Source organism: Pseudorca crassidens, chromosome 9 (assembly GCF_039906515.1).
Source record: "Pseudorca crassidens isolate mPseCra1 chromosome 9, mPseCra1.hap1, whole genome shotgun sequence".
NCBI lineage: Eukaryota > Metazoa > Chordata > Mammalia > Artiodactyla > Delphinidae > Pseudorca > Pseudorca crassidens.
The window spans coordinates 61,439,721-61,454,625 of record NC_090304.1 but is presented as its reverse complement, the minus strand read 5'-3'; the positions used below and the strand labels follow the sequence as shown (position 1 = coordinate 61,454,625).

Here is a 14,905-nt window from a genome sequence, read left to right as displayed (position 1 = left end):
GTTAGAGTTGATGACTTTTAGTCCCTCCTTAACTGTGACCGTCTCATTTTACATCTTTTAAAATCCCCGGATATATTTATACTGCATGTCCATTTTTTAATATGAGACATTTTTTTACTTCTTTGCTTGTCCCATAATCTTTTATCATGTGCTAGACATAGTGATGCTACATTATTGGGCATCTGGATTTTGTTATCTTCCTTTATAGAATATTAAGTTTTTGTTCTGGCAGGTAATAATTTACTGACAAATCAGCTTCTTCCAGTTTTGACTTGGTTTTAGGGTTTGTGAAGGTGGGTCTAGAGTAAGTCGAGAGTAACCTCATAACATGCGGCCCTTCTGGCGTCTCAACCAAATGCACAGTCTGGCTGAACTTCAGAGTCTCCTAGCACTACGTGACCTCTAGACACTCTCCATTTGGAAATGAAAATGGAGTAAATGCGGAGTCCCTTCGTGTTGCTCTTAAGTATTACAGCCCAACACTGCCTGTTGTCTGATGCCTGAAAATATATTTCCATATATTTTATCTAGTTTTATAGTCTTTACAGTCTTTACTATGTCATGGTCCTTCATATTACATATTTTTATATATCTATGCTGAGGGTGTAAAAATATATGTATAAAGGAAGTTTATGAGTATAAAGTTACCTTATTTTCATCTTTTTTGTTTTATAAAGATACTACAAGGCCAAAGCGTGACTACGAGGTGGATGGCAGAGACTATCACTTTGTCATTTCCAGAGAACAGATGGAGAAAGACATCCAAGAGCACAAGTTTATAGAAGCCGGCCAGTACAATGACAACTTGTATGGAACCAGTGTGCAGTCTGTGAGATTTGTAGCAGAAAGGGTATGTTCCCCAATCATCTTACGTCTCTCCTGAAGAAGGTTCCCAGGTGGCAAACTGCATTTTTTTGGTCATTACTCTTTCCTGACTTCAGCTGTAAATTTTGATTAAATATTCCTTTTAAGACCTCTAAGCAGAGATTCCCTTTAGAGCAAGATCATTAATCTTTATTCTAATCTCAATAAAGACTGACCTGGCGGGGAGAGGAGGAAAGGGAGCTATAAACCTGAAGGCAATTAACAGCTTGAAGCTTATGGAGATTCACTTTATCCTTGACTCACTTCTCTTTGGCCACAACATTGAATTTACTTTAAAAACTTTGTCACTCTTCGTTGTTTAGATCAGGGTCCTCAGTTCTTTTTGTTAGCAGGAGTTAACTTTTCATCTCCCTGAAAACTCGAGATCCTCCTGGTGGAGGGGTAGATAGATGGGGAGGACTGCCTGGCCTGTTGCTGGCAGACATTTTAACTCAGAGGAGGTGTAGATGCTGTGATTCTCCTCCTCCTGATGATTTCATGGGCGTGGAAATGAGAAGAACGTTCAAGAGAGAATAGGATAGGAAAGCACTTCAGTGTACCTTTAAGATCTGCCTAAGGAAAGATCCTAATCTCCTATGAACACAGAGAACCAATTTCATAGAAGAAAAAAAAGAGTTAAGAGGCAATCATATTTGTTGGATTGACTGGATTTGACACAACCTTTTCCCCCCCTTTTAATGTATTGGTGAAAAAGATTAAACAAGAAATGTTCCTGTCTGTCTGAGAATACAGTAAGAAGGTGGTCTGCTTTCTTCTCTCTGGAAAGCTGGCTTCTTTGAGCTATATCATACTGTTTCGAATCAGCTTCCCGGATAATGGTATCTATTCTCGTAGACACAACCTTTGTTACCTCGAACTGTTCTGGCCAGTGAATAATCAAACTGCATTTAGACATTTTATATAACTGCTGCATTTCACACATAGCAAACTTGGAATTTATGTAAGTGGTAAAGGCTTGAGCCACCTTAGTGTGTTTCTCCTATAAAAGCTCAAGTACTCACTGGACTCTCTTCATTTTTACACGGATATTATGGATGAGTTTTTATCCCCTTTTATTGATTTAGGACTATTTCTATTTGCATAGTATGCTTTTTCTCTTCTTTTGTAAAGCTCTTTAGCCTCGGGGTAATGAAGCCATTTCCCTCCAGGAGGCAGAATATGATGTGAGGCAAATGTGTCTGTTTTTCCAGAAATACTTTATAAAGCAGCTCCTTGCTCTGAGCACTCATTGCAGTGGAAAGCAAGTTAAATGAGGTGTGCTATAGTGTAATAGGGTTTTTATTTGTTAAGAAACAAGATATTTAAACACTATGCAAGCCTATCTCAACATTTAAGATAAAATATTTAAGGTAACTCTTTGTGTCTGTCCTTGCTTTATACTAGACTGAGCATATCGAAGGCAGGATACATATAAACACTCAGCAGATGTTTATGGGATTGTTCTAAACTCACATTACCATTCTTCCAGATTTAACGTTGGTCAGGGTGAGACAATAAGGTATCTATTTATTTCAACCAATAAGACTTGGGTTTGAGACTTTGGGCAAGTTAGTATTTTTAAGCCTTAGTCTTTTCTTCCGTAAAATGCAGTTGATAATATGTACCTCATAGGTAGGGAATTTCTTCTTTGACAATTTGGGAATTTCTTTTTGACAGTTGTTTTCAGATATGGTTTATGAGCGTTTCATGAGAGTGGACTCAGTCATATTACATATGGCTACACAGCTTCCTGGTGCAGAGCATCAGGTATTTATTTAAGGAAATAAAGTTAACGGAGATAACACAAGTAAAATATCTATCCCAGTGACAGACGCTTAGTAAAGGAGTATGAAATATAAATTATTGCAAACATTTGGTTATGACCCTGTATATCAACTTTTGTTTATGCTTTGCAGTGATTCTTTTTCAAAATTTGAAATCCAGTATCTTTTACCTCCCTCTAAAACATACTTACTTTTTTTTTTCCTTTTGGTTTGATTATGATCATTCTTCCTGGATTAACTCCATTATTTTTCTTCTCTTTCTTCCAGGGCAAACACTGTATACTTGACGTATCAGGAAATGCTATCAAGCGGTTACAAGTTGCTCAGCTCTATCCCATTGCCATCTTCATTAAACCCAAGTCTCTGGAACCTCTGATGTAAGTGGAAGACAGCGGCGGCCTTCATCCAGCCCCCTGTTCCGTACGACAGAGCAAATTGTTAACAGCTCTTTGTCATAAATGCTTACAAATGGGAACTGACATTGTTGATTTTTTTTTTTTAAGAATTGCCTTTTTTAATGATAGGTGAAAGTTCTTTTGAACCACTAGAGACATAATGTCAATAATTACTTAAAATGTCTTCACTAATGTTTCTTGATTTTTGTTTTCATTGCACAAGTTGTTTTTGTGTGTGTGATATTTTCATTTTGTGTTGCAGTTTTGAAGGTAGGTTGGTTTGGTTTGTTTTTGTTTTATCTTGCTTTGCTTTCCAAATGATAGGAAGCAATCCTCTTTAAATTATCTCTTACTTTGGAGAGCAGTTCCACTAGTAAATTTTTTTAAATGTGTGGGTTTTCATAGAGGGAGCAAACAATATTTTAGGCTCTTTGCATTGGCATTTCACGTTGTTATAGCATAGAATTCTCATGTTTCTTAATTAAAACCTCATGTTATGTAGACCGCTATCCTTAATAGGGCGTTTTCTTAGTGGCCTTTCAGTAAAACATCTACAAGCTTAACTAAAAGCTCCAGACCTGTGTACGTTTATAAACAAGGGGAAAATGCATGACTTGGATTTTTTTGTTCTTTTTATCTTTAAGCGAATGTGTAAAATATCTTCCTGCAAAAATCAGTAAACAAAATGGGCAGATATTCATGATCTGGCTGTAAAGTAACAATATTTTTTGTGCCAATTTGATACAAATTGGTGGCATTATTTTGTAGACCACTCTCATACAAAAGTGACGCTGCAGTAGCCATAAAAGTAGCCGAGCAAAAAGGCTAAGAGCAGGGACTTGAAAATTAATCAGGCTAGGCTTGGTTCTTTCCTTTGCTACTGTTCAGTTATGTGAGCTCAGGCAATTTGCTTAACATCTGTAAGATTTAGTTCCTCACCTCTAAACTAAGCACATTGATGATGCAGACCTCATAGAGCTAGTGTCAAGGTTAAACAGCGTCTTGAATGTAGAGTTCTCCATATGGTCTTTGGCATATAATAATCACTCACTAAATGGTAGCTATTATTACTATAAAAGATTTCAAGTTACTTTATTGTAAGAGGAATAAGACTATTTTATCATTACAAACCATGTAAACAGTGCCATTTCCAAGAGGCCACAAGAGATGATACCACTGTGTCCATTGTAAGAGCTTTGCCCAAATATGCCTCCATTTGGGCCTCAAGACATTAGAGCATTTGGCAGGGTTCGGAAGTGAACCACGAAGTACTAGAAAACAGTGTTTATGGAAAGACCAAAGAAAATGAAATCATTTATCCCAGAGGAGAAAGCAGTTACTTGTAGAGGATATCGACCAATTATTTGGCACCTTCTCTAGAAGGAATAAGCGACAGTAGCTGGAATTGCAGTCTAAGAGAATTAAGTTAAATACATAGTCGATCTCTAGGGAAATTGCCAGAGATATATCTTAAAAGCAGAATAGACTCCCATAAATAAAAGATGGACAAAGTTCTTACCAGGATGAAAAAATAGTCAGGAGGTCACTCTTAGTACCTTCTGCCCCATGAATTTAGGTATTAATACCTAAATTAGGTACTAATTATGTACTAATACCTCTTTATATATCATAAAGAGCTTTGCCCACAGCTAGCACTGTGGAAAAATATGTGTTGAAGATAAAATAATGGTTGTTGATAGTATTATCCCTAATGGTACATATTAAATTCCTCCTCTTGTAAGCTACTGTGTTGGGCATTGAGCAAAGTGAATTAAGCAACCGCAAATTTCCTTGAGTAAAAGTGATTTATAATCTGAGAAGGGCCTCGTAAATGTTACTAGTACTGCTAACATTAATAAGAAGCATAGAAATATGGCCCCCACCTCCTGGGAACAGCATCTTAAAGGCCCGTTTCAGAAATAGAAAAATAAGTTTTCACATCATAAACATGCAATGGGATAAGTGGCTTCCGGGGAAAGGGAGGCCTGAGGGAGAAACCGCAGCTGCACATTTGGTTCAGTGCAACACTGGGGGATGTTCTCAGCAGGAGAAGGTCTACTGCTTTCCACAACTATGAGATGCCTTGTTTAGTTTTGCCTTAGGGCCCTGTCACGGCCATGTATCATCAAGGAAAATCAAGCCTGCTGAAGGCTGGACTCCACAATGAGACAGTGACTCTGACATCATTTGCTGCAGCCATATGTGTAGTACCGTAACGGTGACATTCAAACCAATGTGATCTTATTAGGAAATGCTAGATGCTTCCTTTCTAGCTCACTCTTTTTCTGAGGGTTTTACTTGAGGAGCAAAGCTGGCATGAATTGCCCATTCCGCAGGGAGGGGTGAAGGCTAGGTCACCTGGAACAAAAGCATGGCAGCTGCCACATTTAGGCACTGATAGATCATCACACACATTATTCTCAAGTGCATCATCCACATCAAACCACAGCACTTATTAGCACATACGTAGCTGACTCTTCAGAGGAGCATAAAATCAAGGGCGTATATGAAACAGGTGTTTTTTTACATTGTACCTGCCATGTGACTTCTATTCCCCACCCCCATCCCATGGCGATAAGAAGCTTTCCTGTGGCTCCCCACACTTCCACCCCAATCTGCTTTTACCTTCTTGCTCCCATGATGGCCTGTGTTTACTTCTGTCTTCAACTGTATCATAATTATGTTTGTCTAGCTCTCCAGTCATTCATTGTTTCATTTCTTCGTTCACTTATTCATTCAGTAAGTTAAGTGTTGACTCAGCTCCATGCCACATGCTAGTGAAGAAGCCATGGTCTCCGCCCTCAAAGAACTAGCAGATTGGGCAGGGAGACAAAACAAGTTCACGTATTAGAGGATAAAATCCTAAATTCAGTATTGCTACAATAAACGCAAAGGGAATTCAGAGAAGACAGACTAGTATGGACCAGGGAAGTCAAAGAAGAACCAGAACTACATGATTTCATGACATCTGGAGCAAAACACTTTCTTTCTGTGAGAAGATACCTTGGTTTAGCCCAGCATCTCCTGCCACCCAAGAGTGACAGCCGCTCAAAGCTTCTAGGGCTAGTGCTGTTTAGGAAGAGAATTATAGATACCATCCCTCAGTTGAAGATGAGTTTACTTCAACAACAAGACTTCAGGAAACTCCCACTTCTGTATATTGCAGCCATCAACATCAAGTCCAGAATTGTGTTAGTGTCAGACTTCAGTTTTGTTTTGTGTTTTTCTAAATAAGGGCCTCTTTTGAAAGAAAGTCTTGGCATACTGGAAAGTCTATTTCACTAAAAATTGGTTTCAAAAAAAAAAAAAACCTTTGAGTTCTTACATCAAATTCACTCTTTTACCTTAGGCAAGTTCCTTTACTACTTCTGACCTCAGTTACTTGCTCTGAAAAAGGAATTAACCTGAGACTACATGCTCAAGACCCAGATATCTGGCATCCTAAAGTGACATGCGAAAGCAGCAATGCCTTCAAAATTCTACCTGTACCTGCGATGCCTCCCGATGGACCAACCAAACTGTCTTTGCTCTTAGCTGAACTTTTATCAGTACAGTCACACTGGTATTCTTATGATGATCAGAGGCAATGATTGTCAGTCTTTGATTAAGAAAAATGGGAAGATAAAATAATTCTTACTTAATAAGTACACTTTGGTTGGCAAAAAATGTTAACACCTAGAGGACATGAGAGGATAAAGCTGACACTGGTTGGGAATCAATAGATTAGGTTATTCTCCCTTTTCCTCCCTCCTCAATTTGTCCTTGAGACTAGATTGGATTTAAATAATCTTACGATTGATTAAGCAGCACTAACATACAGTTAATGATACACCAGTGGCTGACAGACTAACAGAAAGAAGGACAGAGAATGCCCAGCGTAATTCCTTTACAGCCCGTTCTTCTGTCCGAACAAAAATAAACAAAATAAGCATCGGAGAGTCCTTCTTGCCAAGCTCCTCTCTCTGGCTCACTATCTGATATGACTTGCTTAGAGTCTGTTTGAAAATATTTTGGTCCCAGCGCTTTTGATTGTTCCTTTCTCTCTGTATCTTTAATTCAAGCCATCTTTAGCAGCTCCTTGAAATTCCACTGATTATAAAAACAGAGGAAGTTCAGGGCTCTTGTTGCTATAGACATGCCTCACTGTTTGCAGAAGTTGAGCCGTGCAAGCTACAGAATGCTTTTTCGGCCTGAAAGATACACACGCCTGAGGGGCCTGTCACATTTTCTATAATTCGTTGGAAGCACTGTCTCTTTCTCCACTCCACATGTCTCCTGCCCACACTGAAGATGAACAGCAGCCCTTGGGGAGGATGGGAGAGTCGAGAGATCAAAGCTTTCTGCGAGGTCAGGACCTGAGAACAGTCAAGTCTTGTTCTCTTAGATATAATGAGCTCTGAAAGGCTGTGATGTGTCTTCCCTTCTCTCCATCTCCTCTCCTCTCCTCCCTCTGGCCACCCTAGAAGATTGCGTTCAATTCTACATCCCATGTTTAAAAGAGGTTGAGATAGATGAGAACAAAGTCTAAGGAAAGAAGGGTGGCCAGGAAGTTAGGATTTGGAAATTATATCCAATGAGAGAATAGATGAAGGAAGCAGGACAGTTTTTGCTGGAAGAGCGGAAGCCTCGAGAGACACATCAGCACTTGACTTAAAAACCCAAGGGCCTGACATGGAGGAAGGAAGTTCAGTCCTACTCTGCGGGGCTGCAGAGGACAGAACCAGTGACTGGAAATCATGACGGAACAGATCCTGCTTCAGTCCCATGTGGGACCAAGAGACTGCCCTCCGAGAGAGTGAGCCCCCTGGGAGGGAGTCTTAGTGGCTGAAAATATTCCAGCAAAGAGGAATAGGAGACTGCTGCTGCTAAGATTACACTAGGCTTCCTGCAGGACTCATTTTCGCCATGCATTGTAGTGTTTCAGGATTTGGTATGTTCCCTTTGTGTTCTAATAGCTAACTCTCATTTTCCCAGGGAGATGAATAAGCGTTTAACAGAGGAACAAGCCAAGAAAACCTATGACCGTGCAATTAAGCTAGAACAAGAATTTGGAGAATATTTTACAGGTAAAACTGCATTTACATTTGTGCTGTGAGAAAGGAGATAAATTGTCTGACATTTGGTATAGAGAGGGCTCTGGGCCTGGTGTACCTGGGCCCTAAGACCTTCCTGCTAAAAACCCCTTATTTCCTTCTACTTCCATTTGATCCAAAACTCTGGTTTCTTTCTTCTCTGGATTCAGCTTCCAGGTTCCCACTGGCCCTACCCGAAACCGTGAGTGGCAGATGCCACTGAGCTATCTCCTGCTATTAAGGAGATTTTAAGCATTAATACCTCATTCAGCTTCTCTCCCTGAGATCATCAGAAAATTTGAAAAAGAAACTTTTAAGGCTCAAAATGTGTACCATCCAAAGCAGTTACTCTTGGGAAGCAAGCCCAGGGCCTCTGTCCTTTGCTTCAGGGACCTATGGGTCTGTCTCCCCATTAGCAGCACTTGAAGAAAATGTTGAAACACTTTCTGTATTTCAATTAATTCCATGTCAAGTCTCAATGCAAAACTTTTTTTTTCTTTTTAAATATTTCCTTGGAAACATGAATTTGGGGGGATAGTTTGTCCTGGGTATCACGTCCTGGGTTCTTTATCCTTAACATGCGTTCATGAAACACTTACGGAATTTGCCTTACCACTGATGGTTTAAAAACAAGGACTTTCCTCCTGAGTTACCGTGCATGAAGTTTGGTGTTTTCTTTTTTCTCTCACTCAGAATATGAAAATGCCATGGGCTTAGCAGTTTGCAAATATGTTGAATTGGGTAAATCTTAAGTAAAATTTTGGTTAATAACAAAGATATGAGTTATGTTTCATCCTAAAAGAACATCCAAGATGTTCTTTTAAATGAAAACAATGTACATTTTGACCAGTGGTTTATATTCAGGAATAAAATATCATAATCAATACATTCTGAGGATTGTTTTTGCAGAACTAAACCATGTATCAGTCACAGTTTATTTTTAAGCCCTAGTGTCATACGGATAGGACTGATGTGTTTGGGGTATCTGTCTACAAGATAGCTGCTGTTCAAAGGAGATAATAAAATGTATTTAAATCTACTGTAAGTGACTTGGTGTTTTAGGTAATACACAGTTTGTTTGTTTCCTCCTATTTTTATGTTTTTTACGAGTAGTTGCCCATAAGGTATTCTCACTACAAACAGCCCTGTAAGGTAAAATCTCGATTTACCAGATTACTTGGAGAATGAATGGGGTTTTCTTTTAAAGGTTTTGGGGGTTGAGGAGATTAACTAAAGATTCTTCTAAAATCTTTATTATTTCCTCTGTGTCTAAAATATTTGAATTTCTGCCCCTTACAAAATAAGTACAGTACGGAGAATATAAGTCTGGCTTTCTTTGATAACAGGGAGCTCTCAATCTGAAAATTGATCAGTGCCTAGCTCAGTGCCTGGCCCAGAGTACACACCCGTAAAATTTAAATAAATGAATGATTCATTATGCAGAACTACAGAGCGACATGTAGAAAGTAGGAAGCCCATGGTGCATTTATTACCAATCTAGGACGTGCCTTGTAAGGATTTTTTTAAATCATTGTTGTGACTTTGCTTAAGTGAATTTCTGCTTTTTCTTACTAATAAAAAGTAATATTAAGCTTCCTGATGAGTTTGTCTGTCACTCTTTGAGCTTCTGCTGCATGATCGATGGTGGTTCTTCACCAGCCAGCGAGTGATTCCTAACTCCAGTGTGTTTGCTTTTGTTCTAGCTATTGTCCAAGGTGACACCTTAGAAGATATCTATAACCAATGCAAGCTTGTTATTGAAGAGCAATCTGGGCCTTTCATCTGGATTCCCTCAAAGGAGAAGTTATAAATTAGCCACTGCACCTCCAACAATGACAGAAGAGCATTTAGAAGAACAAAATATATATAATACACTACTTGGAGGTTTTTATGTTTCTGTTGCATTTATGTTTTTGCAGTCAATGTGAATTCTTATGAATGTACAACACAAACTGTGTGAAGCCATGAAGGAGAAGGAGGGGCCAAAGGGTGGGACAGAAAAGACAGTGCAGTACGCGGGAAGGCTTTGCTTTGCTCAGAGTGCCAGGGGTAGGGATGAACCTCTGACGGGCTTTGTGCCCAAGAGATGGGCAGCCTCCTCACCCAGCAGATGTCCAGAGCTGATTTAGCTGCTGAGCTCCCTGTGTTTTTTGCTTTAAAGAAAAGTTGCCAGCACTTGAACTTCACCAACCTTCCCATTACCCACATCTGTAATTGGTACACTTCGAATTTTATAACTATGCACCTCCTTTGATTTCTTAACAAGCAAAAGAAAGAACGAAGGGAAAAAAAGAAAGGAGTCCCTTTGGAGACGGCATAATATCAGGGAAGGATAAGTGTGTAGTTTCTTTTCCTGGCATCTGCAAAGACAAGCATTTCATAAAATTTGCGAGTGTGTGGAGGACTGACCTCACTGAGGAGGGGATTCCACCTGGGGTTAGCTTTATGATTGTTTATCGTCTATTTTGCCATTTATAAACTTAAAGAAGGCACTAAAGATGAGAATAATTTATATAATAAAAATATATTAAATGTATAGAAATGAATTTCTATAGGTTAAAGAAGTTTTGTGAAATATTTTGTAAAGATTAATTCATTGAAAGACTAAATGTATGCACTATCTGCAGATGGTCCAATTCAACACCAGAAAGCTGCACTCTCCCTTTTGTTGCCAATGATCCATTGAGAGCATCTGAGTTCCTTCTGAAGCCTGACAAAGACTTCTCCCTCACTTACCTCCCATGATCTCCCTTCCACGTTAGTGATACACTCCCATGGAGCACATCCCTTAATGAGTTACCCCCATGAATATTTTTGGAGGACATTTGGTTAATGCATTTTTTTAAGCTGATGGCTTTCAGAGACAAACTCATGCAAATGATGTAAAGGGAAGTTTTTGCTTTTGCTTTTCTCTTGTCAAACAACCTGGGCCTGCCATGCAAATAGTTGAATAATGTTGTTCCTAGTTAACTTACATACAGTTCTTAAAGGATCATTTAGTATTTTGGCCATCATGAATAATTAGGACTTTTTTTTGGTCTGTTTCACAAGTAACTGAGGGTTTTGTAATAGCCAGAGAAGGTATAGAGCCATAGAGAGATCTGCCCCAAAATGCACTATTTCTCTGAGGAAGAGAGAGAGAAGGGAAGCATCTGGTTGGGGGGGCGTGAGGGGTACAGACTTTTTTTTCTGTGTACCGGACAAAGAGATAGAACCATCAGGAAAGACCATTAATGACTTTGAGCTCAACCAACTGAACTGCCTTTCTTGGGGGATGCGCCTGGACCAAGTTTATTTTTTAGCAATTATAATAATGATGATTTACAAAAAGAAACCTCCCGAAGCCTATATCCCACTTTAGAGCCATTGGTGACATCAGCATTGCTTGTGCCCAGGGCGTTTAGAGAGAGACTTTTCAGTGATCTCAATAACTACTCAACTCTGGGTTGTATACATGCCCAAACTAAGCCCCATCGCCTTATCTCTGGGGTACATCAGACCTGGCAGGGATTCTGCCACACTGTGCAGCAAACCAGCATGCAGGCTGCGATGGGAGAGCAAGAGACAGCCATCAGCAGTGATGGGGCTTCTTCACAGTAAGAACATCAGAGCTCAGAATGAGGGTCTCTTTCCAAAAGCAAGCATTATTCGTCTTACACTAAACTACCACTGTCTGCCCGGCTGCAGTCACCAAAACAAACACAAAAATGCAAAGTCATGCATCTACCTATAGTCTTGAGGCTACCTTTACCAATGGAAGAGCTAGCAGTGCATTTTTCCCTCTGATGAAAGTTAAATTTCCCAAGACTTCCTTGGAGCACTCAAAATGTCAAAAATGTGTCCATGTCTGCAATTCGCCAGTTTCAGGTCAAGGCCTGCTTTCATCAGTCTTACTCCCAGAAGTTTTCTGCCACCAGAATGCCATTCCTGATCCCAGCTCGACTTTTAGGCCGCCATGATGACTTCTTTGGTTTCTCAACTAAGCATGCAACCATTTATGTAAAGGACTGTCACTAATGAATAGATGTTTCCATGGGTCATGTGATGTGCTTTCCATTTAATCTTAAGTATTGCTGTGGCTGAGTACAATCAGATTGAACCCACCAACCCTTGGTTTTGTAGTAATATAATTATTTATTTTCCTAGTGTAGATGCTTCTGATTAGAATTGGCATTTGCACTGATTTTTTTATGTAGATTTATATAAATATATATATACATATATATTTGCTTGAAGAATCACCAAGCCAATTGGTGAGAGAGGGTCTTTTCCTGTAGAATTTACACCTCCATTTGTTGTGTTGTCTTGCGCTTCCCAATGTTGAGGTCTCTACGGCTCCAGTGAACCAGTGTGTTTTGCAGCAAATCTGACGACTTGTGTGGAAATGGCATGAAAGTTACCCAGATTACAACTGGTGCAAATGCACTTGGAGCCTGGGGCCAGACTGGTGCTAACACTGCAAACTTTGTCGAGAGCTCTCTCCAATCTGAAGGCTTGCTGGGGGCGCAACGTCACCTTCACATGCTGGGCCCTTTCGGAAAAGTGCCAGATCGTCTCACTGGTGCTATTTTTCATGCTCTGGTACAATGTGTAGCACCACGGGGGTCTCAGCTTTACCAAAATCAAAATCCCATTTGTCAGCTAATTGCAGGGGCATTTGTTTTTCTGCTCTCCTCCCACAGAATTTGTTGGCCACTTCTTTGCAGGCTTTTTCTCCCGGCTCCAAGCTTTTGGGTTCGCTCTGTTGAGTGCGCCCATCTTTACGAAGCCTGCACTCAGGTGCCTCTGAGCTGTCTTAGATCCTACTGCCAGCCCTTCAGGACTCCGAGCCAGGGAAAAGCTCCCCGCTCCTATGGCTCTTGCCTCTTCTTTCTCCTCATTCTTTCCCTCTGCTCTTCCCCTCCTAGTTCTGTCTCATTCCAGCTCTCTTCTGTGTACCTCTCCTTTTATCCTTCCTTCCCGTCTTCTCTGAGTTGTTGGCTTTCTCCCGCATTCCTTCTTTTCTCCCTCCCCTTTGATCCCCAGTCTCTTTGTCTATCTCTCTTTTACTCTCAGTCTCTCCCCTTCCTCTTCCTCTTCCTCCACCTTTCCTGTCCTTTCTCTTCTCACATCTCTGATCATCTCCTCTCCCATAACCCACTCCTTAGTATTTCCGTCCTAAAAGGGCTCATGGCTGATTCAGACAGCAAGTCCATACACTGGACTAACGACACAAATTCTTTGGGTCGCCGTCTCACCCAGGCAGCCCAGAAGGCAAAGCTGAGCCTGAATGAGGTCCTGCACTGGAGCCAGCTCCATCACACCTCACTGAGCCAGCCTGCACCGCTGCCCTGGCAGTGATGATGCACGTGCTCTGGGCCCTGCCGGCACCTGGGTGCCTCTGCCTGAAGCCTGGTCCAAAGTGAGCCTGCTCCCAGCACCATCCCACGGCTCTGAGGACACTTCCTTTCAATAAAGGCAGACTCTGGCCCCAGCAATTATTCTGACACCAAACCTCTTCCTTCTCATGGAAGCCATGCCATCACCTTGGTTTGGAGAGAGACTTTTTCTCCATTCATAAGCTTTCTTTTTCCTATTTTCATGTGAAGCTCCCTCTGCTTTTCAGCTGGTGATTGCTCTGGTGAGATTGAATGGACTTGCTGGTGAAATTACATCTCTTTTTTCCTGTCTTGGTCCTGCCTAAATTCCTACAAAAATATTTAAGTCAAAGACTCAGGCTACTTCCTAAGTTTATCATAGTAATCTGTCGCTCCTAAAGAGGACAAAAGGGGACATTTCCCTTAGAGTATGTGGAGTACCTCCCATGACAACTGATTTGAAAGAGGACTCCCTACAGAATTCTGTGGATATACATTTTACTTCTCTGTACGTATGGTATATGTGGTATGTCTATCATGTATACACATACTACATTGGGTACAAATGAATGTGGATGGAAACCCACACACACACTTTAGTCTGTAAATATCCTTCCTCACTGAAAACTGTGCTTCGGAAATCATTTCTTGTACAGCTGTGCAGTTTCTTGTAGCAGCTGAGGATAAACTAAGGTGAATGATTTAGACAAAGATCATCTAAAAGATAGACTACAGAAGCTCCCTAGCAACTCAGGAGGACAGACTACCAAATGACAAGGTTGACTCCCAATGAGATGGCAAACTTTTCTTCTCTCCTTTTTGAATCTGTGTTTCCTAAATGTGTCTTAACTTCTGAGTGCACCAGGCTGTATGCGTGAGATTTCGATATGACAGTTTTGTGCTTCTCTCTGACAGGATGCTTCTCCATTGAGCTGTAGTGCCGGATGGGAGGGAGGGAAACATACTCCTTGCCTGGGCTGGAGTTTACAGAGACACTGCACAGCTTACACTCCTGTTAAGTGTAAATATTCGACACTTCCATTCCATTTGTGTAAAAAATAAAGCACACACGATTATAAAATCAAGATGTATATTTCATACTCAGTGTGTCTTTGCATATTTATTGCGTTTCCAGTTGTCAGCGGCGGCCCCATTGTAAAAATGCTTGATAGAGTGTTTATAAACATGTCATGGTTTTATTATAAGATATAAATATTAAAACATTTTATACTTTATAGCAAATTATTTTCTCCCAAAGCATAATTTGTCTTATTTCACGAAGAATAGAATCATTCATTTCTATTTTTATCAGACTTGTCTGATTTTAGAACTAAAGTGTAGTTAGAGTAGATTCGCTCTGAGAAATATTGGCACTGCCTAGAGCAGCTGAAAGTGCTGCTTTTGAATATTTTTGAATATTCGATTGCCATCTT

The 14,905-nt window shown here is 40.3% G+C and overlaps 1 protein-coding gene and 1 pseudogene across 28 annotated transcripts in view; both read left to right on the top strand.

Moving 5' to 3' along the window:
- Positions 1-14,557, top strand: part of DLG2 (discs large MAGUK scaffold protein 2) — a 2,011,757-nt gene extending 1,997,200 nt beyond the window's left edge. For all 28 annotated transcript variants that reach the window (XM_067750569.1, XM_067750576.1, XM_067750568.1 and 25 more), the window contains 4 exons: positions 678-850; positions 2,916-3,025; positions 8,018-8,109; positions 9,819-14,557. In XM_067750569.1, the coding sequence (XP_067606670.1) occupies positions 678-850; positions 2,916-3,025; positions 8,018-8,109; positions 9,819-9,925 (482 nt within the window). In that variant the 3' untranslated portion in view covers positions 9,926-14,557. The remainder of the gene's footprint in view (positions 1-677; positions 851-2,915; positions 3,026-8,017; positions 8,110-9,818) is intronic.
- LOC137230693 (uncharacterized) lies at positions 12,536-14,557 on the top strand (annotated as a pseudogene).
- Positions 14,558-14,905: the final 348 nt, after the last annotated feature.